Source organism: Tetrahymena thermophila (assembly GCF_000189635.1).
Source record: "Tetrahymena thermophila SB210 genomic scaffold scf_8254716, whole genome shotgun sequence".
NCBI classification, from domain to species: domain Eukaryota; phylum Ciliophora; class Oligohymenophorea; order Hymenostomatida; family Tetrahymenidae; genus Tetrahymena; species Tetrahymena thermophila.
In genome coordinates this window covers 223,357-250,451 of record NW_002476481.1, presented here as the reverse complement: position 1 = coordinate 250,451, position 27,095 = coordinate 223,357, and the positions used below count along the sequence as shown (strand labels likewise).

At 20.6% G+C, this 27,095-nt stretch overlaps 7 protein-coding genes across 7 annotated transcripts; all 7 read right to left on the bottom strand. All coding sequences in view use genetic code 6, as the record gives it.

Moving 5' to 3' along the window:
- Nucleotides 1–1,142: 1,142 nt before the first annotated feature.
- TTHERM_00099920 (transmembrane protein, putative) lies at nt 1,143–4,326 on the bottom strand (the record flags this gene model as incomplete). Its single annotated transcript, XM_001012140.3, has 10 exons — nt 1,143–1,304; nt 1,507–1,611; nt 1,772–1,981; nt 2,084–2,903; nt 2,999–3,145; nt 3,200–3,349; nt 3,413–3,562; nt 3,622–3,816; nt 3,911–4,139; nt 4,206–4,326. 10 exons carry the CDS (start codon nt 4,324–4,326, stop codon nt 1,143–1,145), a joined length of 2,289 nt encoding a protein of 762 aa, XP_001012140.3.
- A 4,874-nt stretch (nt 4,327–9,200) lies between these two features.
- TTHERM_000099919 (hypothetical protein) lies at nt 9,201–9,431 on the bottom strand (the record flags this gene model as incomplete). The annotated part of the gene is made up of 1 exon (XM_012796606.1): nt 9,201–9,431. The coding sequence occupies one exon, from the start codon at nt 9,429–9,431 to the stop codon at nt 9,201–9,203; it is 231 nt and encodes a 76-aa protein (XP_012652060.1).
- Nucleotides 9,432–10,264: 833 nt separating this feature from the next.
- On the bottom strand, nt 10,265–12,662 carry TTHERM_00099910 (transmembrane protein, putative; the record flags this gene model as incomplete). The annotated part of the gene is made up of 10 exons (XM_001012139.2): nt 10,265–10,416; nt 10,473–10,985; nt 11,105–11,251; nt 11,304–11,447; nt 11,549–11,692; nt 11,786–11,929; nt 11,979–12,125; nt 12,173–12,316; nt 12,366–12,515; nt 12,569–12,662. The coding sequence occupies 10 exons, from the start codon at nt 12,660–12,662 to the stop codon at nt 10,265–10,267; spliced, it is 1,779 nt and encodes a 592-aa protein (XP_001012139.2).
- A 3,014-nt stretch (nt 12,663–15,676) lies between these two features.
- TTHERM_00099890 (transmembrane protein, putative) lies at nt 15,677–17,627 on the bottom strand (the record flags this gene model as incomplete). Its single annotated transcript, XM_001012137.3, has 2 exons — nt 15,677–15,921; nt 16,049–17,627. 2 exons carry the CDS (start codon nt 17,625–17,627, stop codon nt 15,677–15,679), a joined length of 1,824 nt encoding a protein of 607 aa, XP_001012137.3.
- Nucleotides 17,628–17,965: 338 nt separating this feature from the next.
- On the bottom strand, nt 17,966–19,517 carry TTHERM_000099889 (zinc finger, LSD1 subclass family protein, putative; the record flags this gene model as incomplete). Its single annotated transcript, XM_012796605.1, has 4 exons — nt 17,966–18,167; nt 18,215–18,310; nt 18,809–18,975; nt 19,437–19,517. 4 exons carry the CDS (start codon nt 19,515–19,517, stop codon nt 17,966–17,968), a joined length of 546 nt encoding a protein of 181 aa, XP_012652059.1.
- A 1,518-nt stretch (nt 19,518–21,035) lies between these two features.
- TTHERM_00099880 (transmembrane protein, putative) lies at nt 21,036–23,671 on the bottom strand (the record flags this gene model as incomplete). Its single annotated transcript, XM_001012136.3, has 9 exons — nt 21,036–21,133; nt 21,253–21,268; nt 21,400–21,504; nt 21,665–21,754; nt 21,977–22,796; nt 22,912–23,014; nt 23,145–23,291; nt 23,348–23,497; nt 23,560–23,671. 9 exons carry the CDS (start codon nt 23,669–23,671, stop codon nt 21,036–21,038), a joined length of 1,641 nt encoding a protein of 546 aa, XP_001012136.3.
- Nucleotides 23,672–23,727: 56 nt separating this feature from the next.
- TTHERM_00099870 (hypothetical protein) lies at nt 23,728–23,937 on the bottom strand (the record flags this gene model as incomplete). Its single annotated transcript, XM_001012135.1, has 1 exon — nt 23,728–23,937. The coding sequence occupies one exon, from the start codon at nt 23,935–23,937 to the stop codon at nt 23,728–23,730; it is 210 nt and encodes a 69-aa protein (XP_001012135.1).
- Nucleotides 23,938–27,095: the final 3,158 nt, after the last annotated feature.

Sequence of the window (27,095 nt, the reverse complement as noted above, 5' to 3'; positions counted from 1 at the left end):
ATGATAAAGAAATTAATTAATATTTTTATACTCTCCTCCTGCTAATGACAAATTAGTGCAACATGATTACTATCCAATACTATAAGTACATTAACCTTAACCAAGAACATTTTGATTATTTTGTAGATTTCTTGAATCTCTTAGAGAAGGATATGAAGATTATATTAGTACTTATTCAGTCTCTTGATAAATTTTGATCTATTAGAAAATTTATTAAAAATGTAATGAATTTTATTTTATGATTTTTTATTATCAATAATTATTATAAAACTAATATTCTTTAAACTATTAATTCGACTTATTTTTTAGTCCATAATGTTTTAGTCAAACGTTAAACAGACTGAAAAAGAAAATTTAGAAAAACTTTAACACTTAAAAAAAAATATCAAATAATAGAGTAAATATATGTATGTATTCATCTTATTTGTTAGTTAGTTATTTATTTATACCAAAAATATGAATTTAAAACAAGATGTTTTGAAAGATTTATTGAATAGCTTAAAAAATTTTATTGGCTTTCATTGCTTAGCTAATTTTTACTATTATTTGTCTTTGAATTTTAAAATATGGATAGAATTTAAAGAATTATTTTTAAAGTATAATTTAAAAATTCTTTCGCTACTTAAGATGTTTTATCTGTAGATCAAAATTATTTATTATTTACCTTTTATTTCAAATCTGTATCCATTTTTTATGCAAATATTGCTTTCCACATGATGATCAGGATAAATAATTTCAAATCCATTTTATACTTATTGGAATCTATTTTTGAGTCAAGATATTTTTTATTAAATTTTGTATTTTTTTGTTAAGAAAGTATAATAATATTTACTTTTTTCCTTTCTTCTTAATTTATTGATTATATTGAAGTAAAATATATGTATTCTCAAATTAATAAATAAATAAATGTATGTGGAAAATCAAATAATTATTTCAGACTACCTTTTTTTGGAAATTTTCTAAAATGAGTTAAACTAAAAATTTAAGCTGCTTAAATTTAGAAATTTTCTAGAAAATAGTAGGACAAGCAAAAATAATTACTGAATATTTATTTGTGATTTGATTTTCTTAATAATAAATAAATATGAAATATTACATAAAAAGATAAAAATATTTTAAACAAATTAGTGTCAATTTTGGTTTCACTAGTTTAATTAATTTTTCTTTTTTGATTAGTTTAGCATTTCAAATAGTTTTTCTATATTAGAATCAGTCATTTACTCAACCATATTCAAATTGCCTGTAGTTGTTTAATTTTTATTAATACTATTTGTTTTTCTAATCATTTTAAAGTAGTTCCACACCTTTTACATTAAAATAAAAGCTAGTACGCATATTGATAACCCTAGATTTACATACATTGCAATTCTATACGCTATTTAAGTAAAAAAATATTAAGAAATTAATAAACATCTAATTATTCTTAAGATCCTTTCTTTAAAAAGATTTTATGTTTTAATATAAATTATTTATCTTGCTAATTCTAAAAAATTAAATAAATATTACCATTTCGCATATTTAAATTTAATTCTGGAATATTGTACGAATTTATCTGACTTTCTTAAGTAAAGATGACTCCAAGAAATACAATTGCTATAAGATATATAAGCTCTTATACTATAATAATTGAATTCGCTGTTCTCTCTATAAAAGGGTTTTATATGAAAATGTAAATTATAAAAAATGAATTTAATCCTATATGTATCCAGCAACTTATCTAAAGCTTCTCTTAATCAAAGATAAATATGGCTTATATGACTGAAATTATTACTTTTTTCCATTCAAATAGCAACCAAAATATTCTTTAAGAAGTATAAGAAATCTCAATATTTTATACTAAGTTGTTAAATGAAGTAATATCCTTGTAAGGTATAGATTAGTATTTGCATCCAATTATTGTATTCCAATATAATTACATGATTAAATAGAAGATAGAAAACACTAATATGCCGATCAAGTCTGACATACCAAAATCTTTTTTCTAGAAAAAAATAAATACTGTATTAAAAATCAAAAAGCTTGAGATGAGCCTGTAAATGTTAACAAACATATTCCACTTGATATAAAAATATATTTTTTTTACTCTACTATTATTTTAGTCTTAAATTTATCTTAAATTTAGACAGAAAAAGATAATAAGATTTCCTAAGCAAAGCCCAAAAACAATTAAGGCTACAAAACAATTATTTAAAAAACTATTCCAAAAATCGTTGATTGTAAAGAGAGTGTTAAATTATTTAAATTCAAACAGTTTTGCTTCATTATAAGTTTTGACAATATTGATATTGCTAATCATTGTGAAAAAATGGTGAGCGTAGCTTGATTTCATTTCAAGTTGATTCATCCACAGGGGTACAAGCTTATAAGCAAATATGTAATTACCCAAAAGCTATTAATTTTGAATAAAAATCCAACCCAGACTTGACCCTAAAGGCGTGAAAATGGATGAAGTTACAATAAGAGATAGATTTACGATAAATAATGTGTCAAGAATTTTAGTATTTGATTAACTATTTTAAAATTAATCTAAGCAAGTACTTACAACTTACTATTATTTTTAGTCATAGCAACCTATTTCTTGGTTTAATTTAAGTTAATTTTACTCATACTATACTTAGCTACTTTCCTAGCAAGTTTTTGATATATTGCTAAAAGTCAAACCTGGTCTACAATCTATACAATCTTATTTATTCTTACCAGTGCATGTCAAACATGTTTGATCACACTAATCACAACTGCTTTGATTGAAAAAATATCCTTCTTCACACAAAGCACACTTTCCAAGAGTTGGTAATAAAATATAACTTTTTAGGCAAGTTATACAATCTTTATTTGAAGGACCTTAACATTTAAGACATGATTAATCACAAGAAAAGCAAGAACCAGCCTCATTTTTCTAAATTCTTTTTAAATAATTTAAATAAATATTAATTTATTCAATTTATCAATTTGATAATCTTATGTATTTAACCCAAAAATAAAAATAATTAAATTTTACTTAATTATATCAAGAAATTTGCCACTTTAGCATGATAAGCAATCTTTAGAAGAACCGCCGTTGCATGTCAAACAGCTATTATTACACTATAAACATTTTCCTTCAGAAATATAATATCCATTTTTTGTATCACATATTCTACATGTGCTAAATAGGTTTTTAAAAAATAATTATTACTTCTTTAATTTTTCTAAATCGTACTTATCAGATTAAAGATAGAGAGGCTACTAACATGACAAACAATTTTAATTAGAACTTCCATAGCAAGTCTAACAACTAGAATCGCATCTTAGACATTAGTTTTCTTGTAAATAGTATCCGTTTTATGTCTCACAATGACTTAAACATGTTCTATTTAGATTTAGTATAAATTATTTTCCAAATAAATTTAATTCATTTATAAATTTATTTTACTTGTCTTGATAAAGATATAGCTGCTGCTTACAAGTTATGCAATTTGATTTAGAGTCTCCATCACAAATCTAACAAGTTGAATCACATGCTAAACATGAATTTTCAGATTAGTAATAACCATTTTAAGTATCGCAATAACTTAAGCAGGTACTAAGTATAATCAAATTAACAAATTTTTGATAAACATAAATTATTCACAAATTATTTACTTATTTTGATAAAGGTAGAAGGAAGGTTTACAGGACAAGCAATTTTAATACTCATTACATGTCTAGCAACCAGAATCGCATTACAGACATAAATTTCCTTGAATAAAAAAGCCATTTTAGGTATCACAAGTATTTAAACATTTACTTCCTTGAATATAATAACCATTTTGAGTATCACAAGTAGTAGAACACGTACTATTTATATTTTAGTATAAAGAAATTTTCAAATAAAATTAAGATATTTATGAATTTTCTTAAATATAATAACCGCTTAAGGTATCGCAAGTACTTAAGCATTTACTAATTTTTGTATGATTTTATAAATATTTCGATTAAAAATAATTTTAAACACATTTATTTATTTTTACCTATTTTGAAAAAGAAAAAGGGAGGGTTTGCATGTTAAACAATTTTAGCTAGATTAACCATTACATGTCTAACAAGTAGGATGACAAGATAAACATTAGTTCCGTTCAATATAATAGCCATTTTAGGTTTCACAAGTACTTTAACATGTTCTATTTTAGATTTAAAATTAGTATTTTTTTATAAAGATATTTGAAGTGTTAGTTTGTTTGTTTTACTTATTTTAATAAAGATAGAATGAGTTTTGACAAGATAAACAATTTTAGCTAGATTAACCATTACAGGTCTGACATGTAGAATGACATGCAAAGCATGAACTATCTTGAATATAATAACCATTTTAGGTATCACAATTACTCAAACATGTACTATTATTGTTTAGTATTGAGAATTTTCCATAAAAATAACTTAGAAACAAATTTTTATTTACCCGTTTTAATAAAGATATAACGTAGGCTAGCAGGATAAACAAATTGAACCATTACATGTTTTACATGTAGAATCGCATGGTAAACATGAACTGTTTTGAATATAATAGCCGTTTTATGTATCGCAAGTACTTAAACATGTTCTTTTTTTGTTTTAAATAAAGAATTTTTCATCTAAATTTTATGTATAAATCAATATTACTTATTTTGGTAAAGATAAAGGGAATCTCGACAAGATAAACAATTATATATTTATATTCCATTGCAAGACTTACAGCTTTAATGGCATTCTAAACATTAATTTCCATAAAAATTCCAAGGTTTTATTGTATATGTAAATTCTTCTTTATAATAACCATTTGAAATTTCACATGTATCAAAGCAAGTGCTATTATAAAAAATGTATTTCTCATGAGAAAAATAGCTAAATAAATAAATAAATAAATTTATACCCATTTGCATAAAAAAATTATTTAACTGCGCAATCTAAACAATAATTTTGTTGAAAACCACAATTCAAACAGGCTTTCTAGCATTTGGTACAATCTGGCCTATTATTTATATAGATTATAATTTTAAATATTAAAAATGATTAAAAAAATATTTTAAATAACATAAAAATATTTTTTATAAATTAATATATTTTCTTAGTAATTAATTTATAGATAAAATTTTTTAAATAAAACTATTATCAACAAAGAAATAATCGAAAGTCGACATAAAAATTTAACTAAAAAACTCAATTTAGTGAAAAATGAATGAATAAAGAATTTTATACATAGCTGCTGATTTTATCATGTTATTACAACATGGTAAATTTGGTTACTAAGTTTAATTGCAAGTTATCAAATTATTTGAATTTTAATCGATGAGATTTCTTAAAGCTCTTAGATAAGGATTTGAATACTAAATTAGTACTTCTTAAGTCCCTTGATAATTTTTTATCTATTTAATAATTTTTTTAAAAAATATTCCTCTGTTATCAATAAAAATCATTATTATTAAAATTAATATTTTTTCTAGAATTAATTCGATTTATTATCTAACAATATTTGAGTCAACGTTCAGTTCAACAAGTCAAAAGGAAAATTTGGAAAAAATATTAAAATTTTTTTTTAATTTCAAATAGTTGAGTTAATAATAATATTCATCTTATTAGTTATTTATTTATTTATTGCATTACCAAAAAATGAATTTAAAACAAGATTTATTGTAAGAGTAGTTGAATAGCTTAAAAAATGTTATTGAATTTAACTTCTTCGCTAATTTATGCAATTATTTATTTTTGAAGCTTAAAATATAGATAAAATTTAAAGCATTTTGTCAAGTTAAACTTTAAAATTCTTTATCTGCTTAAGAATGTTTTAGTTATAGATCAAAAAATTATTATTTACATTTTATTTCGAGCCTGTATCCATTTTTTATGCAAATATTACTTTACACATGAACATCAGAAGAAACAATTTCAAATCCATTTGATACTTATGAGAATTTGTTTTTGAGGCAAGCTATTTTTTATCAAATTTATTATTTTTTTATTAAGAAAGCATAATGATTTTTACTTTTTTCCTTCATTCGAAATGCAATATTTATATTGAAATAAAATAAAAATATTCTCGAATTAACAAATAAATGTATGTCAAAAATCAAGAATTAGAAACAAGATTACATTTAAAATCAAAGAATTATTTTTAGACTTGTTTGTTAAATATTACACTTAATCATTGAACCAATTTTTAATTAAGGTTCTAATTTGATTTATTTTTTTAACTTACAATTCAATACATTCAAAAATAAAATTAAGCAATTTAATATTTAAAAGATAGATTCATTAATAAACATAATATCTGCTCATAATAAATAAATAGCGAAAATTATTTTAGCACATAAACATACAAATATCTATTAAGATGCTTTTAGATTTTTATTGATCTAAAGATATTTTATAAAATAAGAAATAATATATTTTAATCAATCTTATCACTATATAAATTATACATATTCATACAACTCTAATTTAATTGTTTAATGAAAGAATTCGAATTATAAATCTTCTCGTATTTCAAATTATCTAAATACAAATTAAATATGATTAATTATTTCTTTTTAGAATCTTACAAATAAAAAAATTACATTTATATTAATTTAGGTTATGAGATATCAATTATATTTAAGAACGACTACAATAATCGAACTGATACATTTTATTATAAAAACATTTCTTCTTATTTTTAGCGAGGATGTATGTATTTCTAAGGCAAGATATTTTTTATTAAATTTTGTATTTTTTGTTAATAAAGAAAGCATAATAATTTTTACTCTTTTCCTTTATTTGTAGTGTATTTATTCACTATATTGAAATAAAAATATATATGCTCGAATTAATGTATGTCAAAAATCAAACAATTATTTTTAGTCTTATTTTGTAAATTTAACACTTAATCCACTATCTAATTATTAATCATTGTTTTAATTTGGTTAATTTATTTTTTAACTTACAATTAATTCTATCTATAAATTTAGATATTCAGCATTCTAGTATTTAAATTAAATTATCATATTTACCTTTAATTATGATCCCCATAAATAAAATAAGCTCAAAATTTCATTTATTTCATCAGTAAAAAGATAAAATTTATTTTTATGATAGATAGTATATATCTATGTATGTATGTATGGTAAATGTCAATAAGTTGCTCGATGTTATAATTATTTATTTACCTATAATATTTTCATTAATAATAAGTGATCTATTACTTTAGGCAAAATAGTTTGTAGTTAAAGTAATATAAGCTATTATTAAATTCATAAGAGGTATGTAAGATAATTTAAAATATTATGAAGAAAATTAATTACATTATTGAGAGGAGTTTTTGAACTTAAAATCAAATAAAATTTTATTTTTGTTTAAAATATTTGAATAAATAAAAGCAAATAACTAATTTAAAGAATTTTACCAATAAAATAAATACTAAATAAAATAATAAATTTAAATAATATTAGAACTAGTTTAATGATATTTAAATTCACAAGAAATAAATTTTATTTATTTAAAAATTACTTTACTTACATATAAAAGAAAGATCAATTTTATTAATTAAAAGAAAGATATAAGATCTACTATTTACTAATAATAATATAACTTTATTTAAATAAAAAGTTTATACATTTTTTTAATATTATTTTATGATTTAATTGCGCTGATATATTTTAATCTATTTGTACCTTTAAACTGTATACACACCAACATGCTTTCATATCATTGCACTTAGGAGAAATATGGTTTAAATTGAAGGAAAAATTAAGAAAATAATGCAATTAATTTGGATTTAATCTTACTTTTCTTTCTTTTAAAAGTCTTAAAATTAATTAATTAATTAATCTTTTCACTCCTCTAATATATTATTAATGAATCAATTTAAATTATATATAAAATTAAATCTTATTTATTATTTCTTATTATATTTACATAAGTAAAAAAATTTACATTTATTGATTGATTTAGCTTATAAATTATTTTTAAGAAGAAATACTTTCATCAAACCAAGAAATTTTATCATAAAAACCCAATTTTATTAATTTATTATATTAGTGAGAATGAATTGCAATTATGCAAAATACTTAATAATATTAACTATATAAGTTATCATAATTTAAATTTTATTTATTATTTTTGTTAGTTTAAAAATTATTTAAATATATCGATAAAAATTGTGAACACTTCTAACAGCAAAAGTGTTCCACAAAAAAAAAATATTTGCCCTTAAAACAAAAATTTTTATTACATAAAAAATTAAAAGGCTTTTGCTTTTAATAAAATCACAGGTATCCAGTTAGTGGAGTTTCTATACCTGGATTTGCAATATTTTTTAAAAATAAAAGATTATCAAAATTTACAAATAAAATATGACTTATTATGAAAATTAATAAAAAATAATCTTTAATACTTATTTTTCATGACTTTTTAATTTCTTCAATAGAATTTAATCTTAAAACAAAAATAATTTGTTAATATTTGTTTTAAAATAACCAATCTAACAAATTAAGTGATAAAGTCTTTTTGAAAAATTTATTTTTGGATATCAGATATTCATTTTTAAAAGAAAAAAAAATTAACTTAAATGACATATTTTATTCATCTTTGTTAGAATATTTTTTTAAAATTATTTTAAATTTTCTGAAGAAAAAAAAACTAATTTTAGTTAGTTAGTTTACAATTTAAGAAAATTATTAATTTATTAATCACCCACACACAAACACACAAGCCTAATAAATAAATAAAATATAATAATATTTAGTATTTTTCTATTGAAAATAAATATTCTTTTATAAAAACACAATTACAAGCAAATTTTGCAAATAATGATTGATTTGCTTCAATCAAAGTAAAATTTAGTTTTATATTTTTAATAAAAAGAAATACACTCAAGTATATATCAATATACAATAAAATGTTTAAGAATGATCTTTATCTTATTTTTTTACTTTTAAAAAGCTTAATGCAATTTAGCATACAACTGAGATGAAATAGTAATAATTCAAAAATACAAATAAAATCAATTTATGAGATAAACTTCTTTTTGACAATCATATTTGTAATAACACAGAATATATTATAATGAAATTATTGATTAAGTTTTTTACTTTTTAAACAATATTTAAAAACAAAGATTTTTAAAAATTTTAAGACTAACTATCTTTTTTAGATTAAGAACTCTAATTATTTATTATAAAATATATAAAATAAAATAATAATTTAAAATTTAACTAATAAACAAATGATAATCAAACATGATTTTTCCATCCTAATTTACCATTACTTTTAGATTAATCTAACATTTCAAAAAGTTTATCTAAGTTAGAATCAGTTATTTATTCAACTATATTACATGTAGAAGTTGAGTTTCCATTTCTCTTTGAATTTTAAATTTATTTAATCATTTAAATGTAGTTCCAAGCTTTTTATAGTAAAATAAATGCTTGTACGCTAATTGATACTCCGATATATGCATACATTGCAAATCTATAAGCTATTAATTAAACAAAATTATTTTTATATTATTCATTCAAATAATAATATATATATATATATTACTTTAAAAATTTTATTTTTCTTGATTTAAATTAATAAAAAAATATTTCAAAATTTACCTTTTCTCAGATTTATATTTAACTCAGAGATATCATAAGAATTAATTGAATATTCTTAAGATATTATAATACTAATAAAAGTGATTATAATCAAATATAGAAATTCTTATAAAGCTATTATTGAGTTAGTAAGGTTTTATATAAAAGGTTTTATATTTATAATGTAAAGTATAAATATAAAATTTAATCCTATGTGTATCCAGAAGCAAAACTAAAGTTTATCCTAATCAAAGATAAATATTGCTTATAATGCTGAAATAATTACTTTTTTCCACTCAAACAATAGCCAAAACACTCTCTATGAGCATGAAGAAATTTCAATATCTTAAACTAAGTTCTAAAACTAAGCAATATCATTATAGGTTATAGAATAGTATTTGCATCCAATTTTTATATTCCAAAATAATTATAAAGCTATGTAAAAGATTAAAATAACAATTATACTAATCAAGTCTGAACCATTGAATTCTTTTTTCCAAAAGAAAATAAACACAGCATTAAAAATCAAAAAGCTAGAAATGATTCTGAAAATATTAACAAATAAATTCCACTTAATATAGAAATATATCTTTTAAATTTTGCTATTTTAATCTTACTTTTATCTAATATTTAGACAGAAAAAAATAAAAAGCATAAAAAAGCAAAAACCAAATACTAACAAAGCATTGATACAGTTATTTAAATAGCTATTCGAGAAATCATTAATAGAGAATAGAGTGCTAAATTGATTAAACTAAAAGAGTTTTTCTTCTTTTTTAGCTTGTAGAGTAAAGATATTTGGAATAAAGGTAAATAGATGATGAGCGTAACTCATTTTCATTTCGAGTTAATTCATCCATAATGTTCCAAGCTTATAAGCAAATATATAATTACCCAAAAGCTATTAATTTTGTATAAAAATCCAACCTAAGCTTGAACCTATTGGAGTGAAAACAGAGGAAGCCACAATAAGAGATAAATTAATGACAGCCAAAGTATCCAGATTCTAAGTTGAGGATTTACTTCTTTCAATTTAATCTAAGCAAGAACTGACTACTTATTGATCTGTTTAATTGTAGCAACCAACTATTTTACTATATTCTAATAAATTATTTTCATTTTCAATTTAAGAACTTGATTAACAAGTCTTTGTGATGCTGCTTAGGGTCAAACCTCCTCTGCAATCTATGCATTCATTTTAATTTTTACCAAAGCAAGTGGTACACATTTCATTACATTATTCACAGTTATTTTAATTGAAAAAATAACCCTCTTCACATAGAGCACATTTACCAATACTAGGTAATAAAATATAGTTTTTTGAGCAAGCTAAACAGTCTTTATTTGAGGGACCTTTGCATTTAGCACATGATTTATCACAAGGTTAACAAGAACCACCTGTACTTATCTAATTTCTTTTAAGAAAATAATTTAATTAATCTAAAAATAATAGAAAATAATATTTCTTTTCATAAATTGCAATTGAATTGAATCTTTAAAATCAAATATATGATGTTGTTAACTAAGGATTAAAAATAAAAAATAGAGTTTTATCTTACTAAATTTAAAGAAATTAGTTTGGACCACAAGTTAGGCATTCTTAAATTGAACTACCAGAACATGTTAAACAACTTGCATCACACGTTAAACATTTATTATCTTAAATAAAAAACCCTTTGCTTGTATCACAAGTAGCTGTACAAGTACTATGATTATAAAAAAATTTAATATAATTTTTTAGAAAATCAACAATTTTACTTATCTTTTTGCAGGTATTAATTAAGAGGACAACTTAAACATTTTTTAGGGTTTTCATCGCAAGTTAAGCAATTTTAATCACATTTTATACAACTTTATCCTTAAATGTAATACCCCATTTGTTTATTGCAAGATTGGCATGAACTAATTAAAAAATAATAATTTTCAAAAATTACTTTAAATTTTAAGAAAAATCATAAATTAATTTTGTAAAAATATTTTGAAAAGTAAATCAACAATTTTACTTATCTTTTTGCAGGTATTAATTAAGAGGACAACTTAAACATTTTTTAGGGTTTTCATCGCAAGTTAAGCAATTTTAATCACATTTTATACAACTTTATCCTTAAATGTAATACCCCATTTGTTTATTGCAAGATTGACATGAACTAATTAAAAAAAAATAATTTTCAAAAATTACTTTAAATTTTAAGAAAAATCATAAATTTTGTTAATATATTTTGAATCTGATGAAAATTTACTTATTTTCATATAGATACAAACCAGGATTGCAAGTTATGCAGCTTGTGCTAGTACTTCCATTACAAGTCTAGCAACTTTAATCACATTTTAAACAATAGATATCTTAAATAAAATATCCTTTGCTTATATCACAGTAACAAGTTCTATTTTATTTTTAAATTTAAATGATTTAGAAATTTAAAATAATTTTACCCATCCTATTAATGACTAAAGTTGGGGTAACAAGACAAACAGTTATTAGGTAAATTACCATTACAAGTCTTGCAACTTTAATCACATTTTAAACATTTGGAGCCCAGAATAAAATATCCATTGTTTATATCACAGCTAAGGCAAGTTCTATTTTTTTAAAATTTAAATGTTTAGCTTATTTAAAATAATTTTACCCATCATGTTAAAGATCAAAGTTGGGGTAACAAGACAAACAGTTATTAGGTAAACTACCACTACAAGTCTTGCAACTTTAATCGCATTTTAAACAATCGACACCTTGAATAAAATATCCATTACTTTCATCACATTTACAAGTACTATTTATTTTTTTTATTTTAATGATTTGTTATATTAAAAAAATTTTACTTGTTGTTTTAAAGGTTAAAGTTGGGGTAACAAGACAAACAGTTATTAGGTAAATTACCATTACAAGTTGTGCAACTTTAGTCACATTATAAGCAAGCATTTTAATTTGTATCATAGTATACTCCATTTTCTGTACATAACCCACATTATCTATTTTAATTAAAAAAATATTATGAAATTTTATATTTTACTGTTAACATTACCCATTTTGATAAAGGAAGAAATTAGGAAAACACTCTAAACACCTAGCTTAATTACACTTTTTACAATTTATGGTACATGGCATACAGTTTCCATAAATTTAATAATACCCTGGTTAATTGCATGAACCACAAGTCCTATTTTATAAACTAAAGTTGAAATTCATCGTAAAGATTTATTTATGTTACTTATCTGGGTAAAGGTAACTTGTATTACAAGATGAACAATTTTAATTAGGGCCTACACTGCAATTAATGCATTATTAATCACACTCTTAACATAAACTATTAATTAAAAAATTTTAGTTAAAATAGATATTAGATAAAATATTATTTTTATCAGAAATTTATTTGAAATGAAAAAATTAAGGTAAATAATTTAGAAAAATATTATTGCATTTAATTATATTTTAATAAAAATAAATTAATTTTTAGATGGATTTAGTGTATAATTATTTCTTGATTATGTTTGTTATAAGATAGATTTATAATTAAAATGAAGTTAAAAGATTATAAAATTAGAATAAATTTAAGCCTCTTTGGTAATTTGTTAAATAATTAATTTATAAAAAAATTTAAACTGCTTATTTTTTAATCTAATGTTAATATTAATGCTTAAATATTTAATAAGTATTTATTTATATTATTTATATTATTTTATTGTTTACTTTGTATTTGTTAAATAGAAATTATTATTGCATTTATCACAAGTTTTATTTGGAAGATTTATAACAGCACAATTTTGATAAAATTAAAGAATTCTTTTATTTGTTATATTCTCAAATATTTGTGTTCTTTTAAATGCTGGAATCTGTATGATTAATTAAATAATAATTAATAATAAATAAATAAAAATATTTTAACAATAAAATAGTTATAATTAAATATAAAATAAATAATAAAATAATAATTAATTAAAATATTAATACAATTTATCAGTTTATAATCACTTATTTTTTAATATAAAATTAAAAATATTTTTTTTAGTTAGAATACATAAATAATAATTTTTAAAATAAATTGAGACTTTATTAATGAGGATAGTTAGTATTTAGATAAATGAAGAATGTAATAATTAAATTTTTTTATTTATATAAAATTATAATAAAGATAACTATTTTATTAAAAATACTATATTCATTACCTGCTATTGGAATTATTATTATGTACTTGAGATTTATAGTATGTTAAATAAGAATACAATGATGATAGCTTTTAGAACCATTTTTTCTTCTTCTAAAATACTTCTTTTCAACTCAAATATTTGTATCAATTGTTATTTGTTGTGGATCTCTATCAGATTAATAATGAATACTTTTCTTACTTTTTGATTTTAAAATTGATATTTAATATTTATATTGTATTTTTTAATTATGTGCCTTCTCACTTTATAGTAAGAGATATATTGTATGTAATTAATATATGTAAATTTTTCTAGTTAGTTTTTTTGCTCTTTTTTAAGAGTCGAACTATATTGTATTTATTTATTTTTTACTCTAGTTTTTACAATTAAATAAAGCAGAAATAAATTAAAAAAAATAATATTCAAATTTCATTTATATATTAAATAAATTACTTTAAAAATAGACTTTACAAATAATTACTCAAATAATATTTCATTTATCATGAAGAGTTCCTTTGTTAATTTTGTATAACATCTTCTAGTAAAAAAGCTTGTGTAAATTAATTAATGTTAAGCAAAAATACGAAATTAATTTTATGGTTAATGATTAACTTTAGTTTAAGATTGAATTTTAATTCTGAAAAATTCTTTTTTTGAAGTCATCAAAGCATTTTGTCATTTTTATTAATTAAATTTATATAAAGGTTTTATTTTATTGTAAATATCTGCTCTAATAATTTAAAAGGCTATCTAGTTTTTTTGTGATTATAAGAAGTAGATCAAATTAATATTTATTTGTTAATTATTTCACCTTGTTCGATTTTACCATCCTGAAGTGTAAATTAATTTATTAATTGCTTCCTTCCTTCGTTCTCATTAAAGTTTATACCAGTTTATATTTTATTCTATTTTAAATAAAAACGAAGATATATATTATAATCTTAAACATGCCATATTTAAATTAGCAAATTTTACAATACTTTAGTAGAATTTTAAGCTTAAATAGAAACCTTTTATTAATTAAGTAAAAATATCCATCTTTTATTTACTTTACAAAGATTAGGATAGGACTTGTTTACACTATTTATTCAAATAAACATTAATCAATTTCATAAATAAAAATTAAGATGAAATTAATTACTTAGAATAAATATTCTTACATAAGTAAAATCTGATTAAAGCCATATAAATAAAAAATTTTAACAAAAGAAGAATAAAAAAAATACATAAATAAATAGATTATTCAAATTATAAGATTATAAATAAATATTATAAATACTTTTTTAAAATCTATATTTTCTTTAAATAAAATGATAAACTAATTACAGGTTTTGAATATATTTTTATATTAAAAAAATAATAATAATAATTCATCAAATGCTACAGCTTAGTTTTCCTTTTTTGAAAAAGTAATTCCTGTGATCAAAAAATTTTCTTTTAAATTCAGGTAAATTTTAATTATATTAAATTAAAATAAGGTCAGGAAGATTACAATTTAAAGTAATAAAAAACACTTTAATTAAAAGAAAATCTAATATTACACAATAAAATATTTGGATTTACTAAATATATTTAAACTTTGTTTTCTTTATTTTTGATATTCTCTTTTATAAATTGTAAATCAATGTATATTTTTATTAAAAATTAGTCAAGTAGATATCAATAAAAAATTATAATTTAACTTTATTAGTAAAAAGAAATATCAAATATAATAATATATGTATGTACTATATATACACTTAAATTGTGCTTTATTCTTAATTTATTAGTGGAGAGAGTTGCTAACCTATATTTTTTGTAAGCAAATCTTACTGCTGTATAATAAGACTCCCCCCTCCCCTAATTTGGAAAAAAGGGGGTCTTATAATTTTCAAAATGAATGGAAAAATATGAGGGTTATAATATAAATAATTACTTATTATTTATTTTTGAATTGACTTTCCTTATTCATATTACATTTAAATATAAAATATGTAAAATAAATTATTTCAATTTTGGTTTTTCCAGTGAAATTGATTCTTGCTTTTTGATTAGTTTAGCATTTCAAATAATTTTTCTATGTTAGAATCAGTCATTTACTCAACCATATTCATGTTGCCAGTGGTGGTTTAACTTTTATTCATATCATTAGTTTTTCTTAGTATTTTAAAGTAGTTCCAAACCTTTTGCATTAAAATAAATGCTAGTACAATAATAGATAATCCTAGATATACATACATTGCAATTCTATATGCTATTTAATTAAAAAGATATTAAAATAAACATCAAATTATTTATGAGTAGATTTCTTTTTTAAAATATTTTATGTTTTGTTTTTTATAAATATTTAGCTGTTTGTAAAAAATTAAACAAAATATTACCATTTCGCATATTTGAATTTAATTCAGATATATTGTATGGATTAATCTCAATATCTTAACTAAAGATAACTCCAAGAAACACAATTGCTGTAAGATATATAAGTTCTTACACTATAATAATTGAATTCGCTGTTCTCTCTATAAAAGGGTTTTATATGAAAATGTAAATTATAAATAATGAATTTAATCCTATATGTATCCAGCAACTTATCTAAAGCTTCTCTTAATCAAAGATAAATATCGCTTATATGACTGTAATTATTACTTTTTTCCATTCAAATAGCAACCAAAATATTCTTTAAGAAGTATTAGAAATCTCAATATTTTATACTAAGTTGCTAAATTAAGCAATATCCTTGTAAGGTATAGATTAGTATTTACATCCAATTATTGTATTCCAATATAAATATAAAATCAAATAGAAGATAGAAAATACTAATATGCTGATCAAGTCTGACATGCCAAAATCTTTTTTCCAGAAAAAAATAAATACTAAATTAAAAATCAGAAAGCTTGATATGAGCCTGTAAATGTTAACAAACATATTCCACTTGATATAAAGATATATTTTTTTTATTAAGCTATTATTTTAGTCTTCTTAGATTTCTCTTAAATTTAAACAGAAAAAGATAATAAGAATTCCTAAGCAAAACCCAAAAACAATTAAGGCAACAAAACAGTTATTTAAAAAACTATTCCAAAAATCGTTGATTGTAAAGAGAGTGTCAAATTATTTAAATTAAAATAGTATTGCTTCATTATTAGTTTTAACAATAACAATATTGCTAATCATTGTAAAAAAGTGGTGAGCGTAGCTTGATTTCATTTCTAGTTGATTCATCCATAGTGGTACCAGCTTATAAGCAAATATGTAATTACCCAAAAGTTATTAATTTTGAATAAAAATCCAACCTAGACTTGATCCTAAAGGTGCGAAAATGGATGAAACTGCAATAAGAGATAGATTTACTATAAATAAGGTTTCAAGAATTTTAGTATTTGATTAACTATTTTCATTTTAATCTAAGCAAGTACTTACAACTTACTACTATTTTTAGTCATAGCAACCTGTTTCTTAGCTTTATTTTATTTTCTTTTATTCATTTTATACTTAACTACTTTCCACGCAAGTTTTTGACACACTGCTTAAAATTAAACCTGGTCTACAGTCTATACAATCTTATTTATTCTTACCTGTACATGTCAAACATGTTTGATCACACTAATCGCAACTGCTTTGATTGAAGAAATATCCTTCTTCACATAAAGCACACTTTCTAAGAGTTGTTAATAAAATATAATTTTTTGTGCAAGCTATACAATCTTTATTTGAAGGACCTTAACATTTAAGACATGATTAATCACAAGATAAACAAGAACCAGCCTCATTTTACTAAATTCTTTTTAAATAATTTAAATAAAAACGTTTTAAATATCGCAATAACTTAAACAGGTAGTAATAATATATTAAAATTAATAAATGTTTGATAAACATAAATTATTGGCAATTTTATTTACTTATCTTGATAAAGATAGGAGGATAGCTTACAGGACAAACAATTTTGATTAGATGGCCCATTACAAGTTAGACAGGAAGTATGACATGGAAGACACTAACTATCTTGAGTGAAATAACCGTTATTGATATCGCATGTACTTAAACATGTACTTTAGATTGGTTAATATAAAAAATTTTTCATAAAAATAACTTAGAAACAAATTTTATTTACCCATTTTAATAAAGATAAAGCGAAGGTTGACAGGATAAACAAGTTGAACCATCATTACAGGTTTTACATGTAGAATTGCATTTTAAACATGAACCGTTTTGACTATAATAGCCGTTTTAAGTATCACAGATACATGTACTTTAATTGTTTGAAATAAAGAATTTTTCATCTTAACTTTTTCTATAAATCAATATTACTTATTTTGCTAAAGTTAAAGGGAATCTTGACATGTTAAACAATTATTTTCTGAATTTCCATTGCAAGTCTTACAGCTTTAATGGCATTTTAAACATTAATTTCCATAAGATAAATTAGGTGAGGAAGTTTTTTTATATTAAAAGTTTAGCGTATAATAACCATTTTTAGCATCGCATACACCTAAGCAATAGCTTTAAAAAAAATGTATTTCTAATGAAAAAAAAAATTAAATTTTTACCCATTTTCATTAATAAATTATGACCTTAAAACACAATCTAAGCAATAATATTTATTTTAACATTACAAACAGGTTTAACAATTTGAACAATTTAAACTATTAATTATTTAAGTAAAATATAATTTTATGTATTAAAAATGATTAAATAAATGTTTTAAATAATATTATAATCTTTTTAATTATTAATCTATTTATTTTCTAAGTAAATAATGGATGAAGTTTTTTAAATAAAACTTGAAATTAACAAAAAATTAAAAGAAAGTGGTAATAAAAATTTAATTAAAATAATCAATACTATTTTTCCTTTTTTAATGATTTTTCAACCTGATTTATTTATTTATGTTTAAAGATTTAAAAAATAATATTCTATATTAATTTTTTGAAATTTCAAACTAGTGAATGCACTCACACTTTGATCTAGATTAAGAAATTAATTTTTAATTTTGTTAGAAAATTAATTAACAAAATTATTTTTATTCAATATTATGATATCGTGATGAATAAAAATATTTAGAAGTAGGCCATTTTAGAGTTATAAGTAATAAAAAACATTTTAATGTTTTATGATAAAGAAATTAATTAATATTTATATACGCTCCTCCTGCTTATAACAAATTAGTGCAACATGATTACTATCCAATAATATAAGTACATTAATTTTAACTAATAAAATATTGATTATTTTGTAGATTTCTTGAAGCTCTTAGAGAAGGATATGAAGATTATATTAGTACTTCTTCAGTCTCTTGATAAATTTTGATCTATTTGATAATTTATTAAAAATATAGTGAATTTTATTTTTATGATTTTTTATTATCAATAATTATTATAAAACTAATATTCTTTAAAATATAAATTCGATTTATTTTTTAGACTAAAATATTTGAGTCAAACGTTCAACAGGTGAAAAGAAAATTTGGAAAAACTTTAACATTTAAAAAAATATCAAATAGTAGAGTAAATACATGTATGTATTAGTCTTATTAGTTAGTTATTTATTTATATACCAAAAATATGATTTTAAAACAAGATGTTTTGAAACATTTATTGCATAGCTTACAAAATTTTATTGGCTTTCATTTTATAGCTAATTTGTACTATTATTTGTCTTTGAAGTTTAAAATATGGATAAAATTTAAAGAAGCATTTTAAAAGTATAACTTAAAAATTCTTTCGCTGCTTAAGATGTTTTAGCTGTAAATCAAAATTATTTATTATTTACCTTTTATTTCAAATCTGTATCCGTTTTTTATGCAAATATTACTTTCCACATGAAAATCAGGATAAATAATTTCAAATCCATTTTATACTTATGAGAATCTACTTTTGAGTCAAGATATTTTTTATTAAATTTTGTATTTTTTTGTTAAAAAAGTATAATAATATTTACTTTTTTCTTTTATTCATAATGTATTAATTATATTGAAGTAAAATATATGTATTCTCAAATTAATAAATAACTAATTGTATGTGGATAATCAAATAATTATTTCAGACTTATTTATTAAATTGTACACTTAATTCACCATACAATTTTTAATTAAGGTTCTAATTTAATTTGTCTATTTATTTATTTGCTTAACTTACAGTCTTAAAAATTAAAAAAAATACAATTCGATTGCTTAATGTTTAAATTAACTGCATTTATAAAAATAATATCTACAAAAAATAATAGTAGTAATTATTTTAGCACATAAATCTATTAAGATAATTTTTGATTTTATTTCATAAAAATATCTTGTATAAAATAAGAAATAAAAAATAAATAATAAGTTTTAGCTAAAAAATAATTTTATGGAAATATAAAAATAAAGGCTAAACCAAATAATAGAATTACTTTAACAAGATTTAAATATGATAAAATTAATTTATTTTAATCATATTTAATTCACAATAAATAAATCTTCATCATTTTAGTCAAAGAAAAGGTCTATTGAATGTATTAAAAGATATAGAAAAGATTTAATCTTTATTTATTATAATAATACAACTTTATTTAGATGAAAAATTTTATACATTTATTTTAAATATTATTTTATTATCTAAATACACTCATTTATTTTAATATATTTATAGATTTAAACTTTACAGACACTAACGTATTTTTTATTTAATAAATAATCGATTCGTTGTTTTAAAAATAACAAGCGAAAAAATAAAAGATTTAAAAATAATAAAAAACACTTTGTGGTCAGAAAATACTGTAAGTAGAAATTAAATTTACTTTTCTTTTTTTAATTCGTCTGTCTAATGATTAATTAATCTTTCCACTATATCAATTTTACACAACTCTAATTTAATTAATTAATGAAAGAATTTTAATTATAAATATAAATCTTTTCATATTTGAAATTATCCAATCACAAATTAAATCTATTAAATCTGATTAATTATTACTTATTAGAATCTTGAAAGAATAAAATTTACATTTATTTATGATCTAGGTTATGAAATGTCAAAATTATATTTAAGAAGAATTACTCTAATTAAACTGAGAAATTTTATCATTTAGTATTATTAAATCTACAAACTTAAACATTTTTTTACACTTGATTTCATTATTAAAATAAATTAAATATATAAGCTATCATAAATAATCATTCAGAATTAAAGCTTATAAATTATTTAAAAATATCATTAAAAATGATTTAAACTTAAAATTTAAGCTGCTTAAAGTTAGAAATTTTCTAGAAAATAGTAGGGTAAGCAAAAATAATTACTGAATATTTATTTGTGATTTGATTTCATTTATAACAAATAAATATGAAATATTACATAAAAAGATAAAAATATTTTAAACAAATTAGTGTCAATTTTGGTTTCACTAGTTTAATTAATTTTTCTTTTTTGGTTAGTTTAGCATTTCAAATAGTTTTTCTATATTAGAATCAGTCATTTACTCAACCATATTCACATTGCCTGTAGTTATTTAATTTTTATTAATACTATTTATTTTTCTAATCATTTTAAAGTAGTTCCAAACTTTTTGAATTAAAATAAAAGCTAGTACACATATTGATAATCCTAGATTTAAATACATTGCAATTCTATACGCTATTTAAGTAAATAAATATTAAGAAATTAATAAACATCTAATTATTCTTAAGATCATTTCTTTAAAAAGATTTTATGTTTTAATATAAAACATTTATCTTTCTAATTCTAAAAAATTAAATAAATATTACCATTTCGCATATTTAAATTTAATTCTGGAATATTGTACGAATTTATTTGTCTATCTTAAGTAAAGATGACTCCAAGAAATACAATTGCTGTAAGATATATAAACTCTTATACTATAATAATTGAATTCGCTGTTCTCTCTATAAAAGGGTTTTATATGAAAATGTAAATTATAAAAAATGAATTTAATCCTATATGTATCCAGCAACTTATCTAAAGCTTCTCTTAATCAAAGATAAATATGGCTTATATGACTGAAATTATTACTTTTTTCCATTCAAATAGCAACCAAAATATTCTTTAAGAAGTATTAGAAATCTCAATATTTTATACTAAGTTGCTAAATTAAGCAATATCCTTGTAAGGTATAGATTAGTATTTGCATCCAATTATTGCATTCCAATATAATTACAAGATTAAATAGAAGATAGAAAATAACAATATGCCAATCAAGTCTGACATACTAAAATCTTTTTTCCAGAAAAAAATAAATATTGTGTTAAAAATCAAAAAGCTTGAGATGAGCCTGTAAATGTTAACAAACATATTCCACTTGATATAAAAATATATTTTTTTTACTCTACTATTAGTCTAGTCTTAAATTTGTCTTAAATTGAGACATATAAAAATAATAAGAATTCCAAAGCAAAATCCAAAAACAATTAAGGCTACAAAACAGTTATTTAAAAAACTACTCCAAAAATCGTTGATTGTAAAGAGAGTGTTAAATTATTTAAGTTAAAATAGTATTGCTTCATTATTAGTTTTAACAATAACAATATTGCTAATAATTGTAAAAAAGTGATGAGCGTAGCTTGATTTCATTTCAAGTTGATTCATCCTTAGTGGAACCAGCTTATAAGCAAATATGTAATTACCCAAAAGCTATTAATTTTGAATAAAAATCCAACCCAGACTTGAACCTAAAGGTGTGAAAATAGATGAAACTGCAATAAGAGATAGATTTACGATAAATAATGTGTCAAGAATTTTAGTATTTGATTAACTATTTTCAATTTAATCTAAGCAAGTACTTACAACTTACTACTATTTTTAGTCATAGCAACCTGTATCTTAGCTATATTTTATTCTCTCTTACTCATTTTATACTTAGCTACTTTTCTCGCAAGTTTTTGATACACTGCTTAAAATCAAACCTTGTCTACAATCTATACAATCTTATTTATTCTTACCCGTGCATGTCAAACATGTTTAATCACACTAATCACAACTGCTTTGATTGAAGAAATATCCTTCTTCACACAAAGCACACTTTCTGAGAGTTGGCAATAAAATATAATTTTTTTTGCAAGTTATACAATCTTTATTTGAAGGACCTTAACATTTAAGACATGATTAATCACAAGACTAGCAAGAACCAGCCTCATTTTACTAAATTCTTTTTAAATAATTTAAATAAATATGTTTTAAGTATCATAATAACTTAAACAGGTATTAAAAATATAGTTAAATTAAATGTTTGATGAACATAAATTATTAGCAATTTTAATTACTTATCTTGATAAAGATAGAAGGAAGGCTTACAAGACAAGCAATTTTGATTAGATGACCCATTACAAGTTTTACAGGTAGAATTGCATGGAAGACATGAATTTCCTTAAACATAATAACCATTTTAAGTATCGCAAATAATCAAGCACAAACTATTTTTATTGAATAGTTTTATAAATTTTTCATTTAAAAATGTTGAGAAACAAACAAACAAACAAATATATTTATTTTTTACCTATTTTGAAGTTGAAAGGATGATTTGCAAGTTAAACAATTTTAGCTAGATTAACCAGTGCATGTCTAACAGGTAGGATCACAAGATAAACATTAGGTACCATCAATGTAATATCCATTTTAGGTATCACAAGTACTTAAACATGTTCTATGAAATATTTAAAATTAATTATCATTTAAATATATACTAATTATTCATTTTACTTATTTTAATAAAGATATAAGGAATTTTAACAAGACAAACAGTTTTAGTTAGATTAGCCATTACAAGTCTGGCAGGAAGAATGACATGGAAGACACTAACTATCTTGAGTGAAATAACCATTATTGGTATCGCAAGTACTTAAACATGTACTTTAGATTGTATAATGTAAAGAATTTTTCATAAAAATAACTTAGAAACAAAATTTATTTACCCATTTTAATAAAGATAAAGCGAATGTTGGCAGGATAAACAAATTGAACCATTACAGGTTTTACATGTAGAATCGCATGGTAAACACTAACCGTTGTAAATATAATAGCCATTTTAAGTATCGCAAGTACTCAAACATGTACTTTAATTGTTAGAAATAAATAACTTTTCATCTAAATTTTATTTTTGAATCAATATTACTTATCTTGGTAAAGATAAAAGGAATCTTGACAGGATAAACAATTATTTTAATTTATTCCAAAGCAAGTCTTACAGCTTTAATGGCATTGTAAACATTAAGTTCCTTTTCGCTATTAAGGTTATTAAGGTTATGGAGGTGTATTTGGTTTATATAAAAATGGTAGTTGAAAATAACCATTTGAAGTATCGCATGTATCTAAGCATTAGCTTTTAAAAAAAAGATGTATTTCTAATGAAAAAAAAAATCAAATTTTTACCCATTTTGATTAATAAATGTATGATTTGATAGACAATCTAAGCAATAATGATACTAACTACATTACAAACAGATATAAGTACAAAAATGACATTCTTATCTATAATTTAAATAGAATATTATTTTTATGTCTTAAAAATTATTATTAAAATATATAAAAATCTTTTTAATTATTAATCTATTTATTTTCTTAGTAATTAATGGATGACGTTTTTTAAATAAAACTTGAAATTAACAAAGAATTAAAAGAAAGTGGTCATAAAAATTTAATTAAAATAATCAATACTATTTTTCCTTTTTTAATTATATTGAAACTGATTTATTTATTTATATTTAAAGACTTAGAAAAAAAAAATATTCTATAATAATTTTTTGAAATTGCAAACTAGTGAGTGAATTCACTTTAATCTAATTAGATTAAGAAAATAATTTTTAATTTTGTTAGAAAGTTAATCAACAAAATTAATTTAATTCAATATTATGATATCATGATGAATAAAAATATTTATTTGTTGTAGTCATTTTAGAGTATTAAGTAAAAATAAAAACATTTTAATGTTTTCTGATAAAAAATTAATTAAGATTATTTACATTGTTGGTTATAACATATTCGTGCAACACGATGTTTACTATCCAATATAATTACATTTATCAGTGTTATATATTAGTAGCCTTGAAGCTCTGAGAGAAGGCTATGAATATTAAATCTGTACTTTTTCTGTCTCTTCATAAATTTTGATCTATTTAACAATTTATTAAAAATATAATGAATTGTATTTTTATATTTTTATCATTAATTATTATAAAACTAATATTCTATTCGAATAAATTAGATTTCTTTTTTTAGCTCATAATGCTTGAGTCAAATATTCAGCAAGCAGAAAATTTGGAAAAACTTTAAAATTTATAAAAATGTCAAATAGTAGAGTAAATATATTCATCTTATTTGTTGGTTTATTAGTTATTTATTTATTTCTTTATCAAAAATATAAACAAGATGTTTTCAAAGATATATGGAATAGCTTAAAAAATTTTATTGGCTTTCATTTCTTCACTAATTAATTTATAAACAATTATTTGTTTTTGCGGAATGTGCTTTTGAGATAAGATATTTTTTATTAAATTTTGTATTTTTCGTTAAGAAAGTATTATAATAATATTTACTTTTTTCCTTTATTCTTAATGTATTAATTATATTGAAATAATATACCGTGCATTCTCATTAATTAAGGCCAACTTATATTAAGGCCATTTTAAGAGAATTTTTAAATATGGCCAATTTTTGAGAAAAAACATTTTTTGTCAACTGGCCTTAATTAATGAGAATGCACGGTATATGATTTCTCAAATTAATTAATTAATCGATCAATAAATGTATATTGATAATCAAATAATTATTTTCGAATTAATCAATTTCTCCACTTAATCCACCGCACAATTTTTAATTAAGGTTCGAATTTGGTTTGTCAATTTATTTTTTTAGCTTACAGTTTGATGAATTTAAAAAATAAAATTTAACAGCTTAGTATTTCAATTAACTGAATTAATAAAAGTAATATCTACATAAAAATAATTAACAATAATTATTTTAGCTTATAAATTTACATCTATTAAAATATTTGTTGATTTTAATTCATTTAAAGTTCATCTATTAAATAAGAAATAAAAAAATAGAAAATAACTAATTTAATAAATATTATTATCAGTAAAAATAAAAACTAAATGAAATAATAATCTTAAATTCGATTAGAATTAGATTAACAAGATTTAAATATGATAAAATTAATTTATTTTTATCAAATTTAATTCTCAAGAAATAAATTCTCATCTTTTTTTATATAAAAAAGGTCAATTTTATGTATTAAAGGATGTAGAAATGTTCTACTCTTTATTAAAAATAATAATATAACTTACATTCAAATTTTATACATTTTTTCAGATATTTTTTAAAGATTATTTGATTATCTAATTACGCTAATATATTTTAATCTGATTGTACATTTAAACTTAGAGGCACTAACATTTTTTTAATTTAATTACATATAGTGCTCAGAAAATACTGTAAGAAGGAAATAAATTTACTTTTCTTTTTTTAATTAGTCTAAAGATTAATTAATCTTTTCACTAAATCAATATTTTATGTACGATTCTAATTTAATTATTTAATGAAAGAATTTGAATAAAAAATATTAATCTTTTCGAATTTGAAATTATCCTATTACAAATTAAATCTGATTAATTATTTCTTATAAGAATCTACAAGTAGAAAAATTTACATTTGTTTATTGATCTAGGTTATGAAATATCAAAATTATATTTCAGATAATTGTTACCATTTAATAATATAAAATATACAATCTTATACAATTTTTTTTACACTTGATTTCATTATTAAATGAATTGTGCATTAAGCAAAATAAATTAAATATATTAACTATCATAAATTAAAATATAATTCTTAATTAAAGTTAAAAAATTATTTAAAAATATCCATAAAAATTTTGTGTGAACATTTCTAACAGCAAGCATGTTCCAAAAAAAAAAATACTTTGCCCGATTATGATGAATACTGTAGGCTCTTATTAATTAACACCCAATTTTTTTTTTTGGAAAATTTTTTTTAATTTATTAAACTTTAAATTTATAATAATACAGCTTTCTTTAGGTTAAAAGTTTATATAATTTTTATGGTATCTTTTAAAGAATATTTGAATATCTAATTGCGCTGATATATTTTAATATATTTGTACATTTAAACTTTATAGTCACAAACATTTTTCATTTAGTTTTTCTTAAAAAAAAATATGTTTTAAATTGTTGGAAAAGTTAAGAAAAGATTGTATGTTGGATTTAAACTTACTTTTCTTTTTTTAATAAATCTAAAGATTAATTAAAATTTTCACTATATAAATTATACATATTAATACAACTATAATTTAATTATTTAATGAAAGAATTTAAATTATAAATCTTCTCATATTTCAAATTATCTAAATATTAAATATGATTAATTATTTCTCTTTATAATCTTACAAGTAAAAAATTACATTTATTTATTTAGGTTATGAAAAATGAATTAT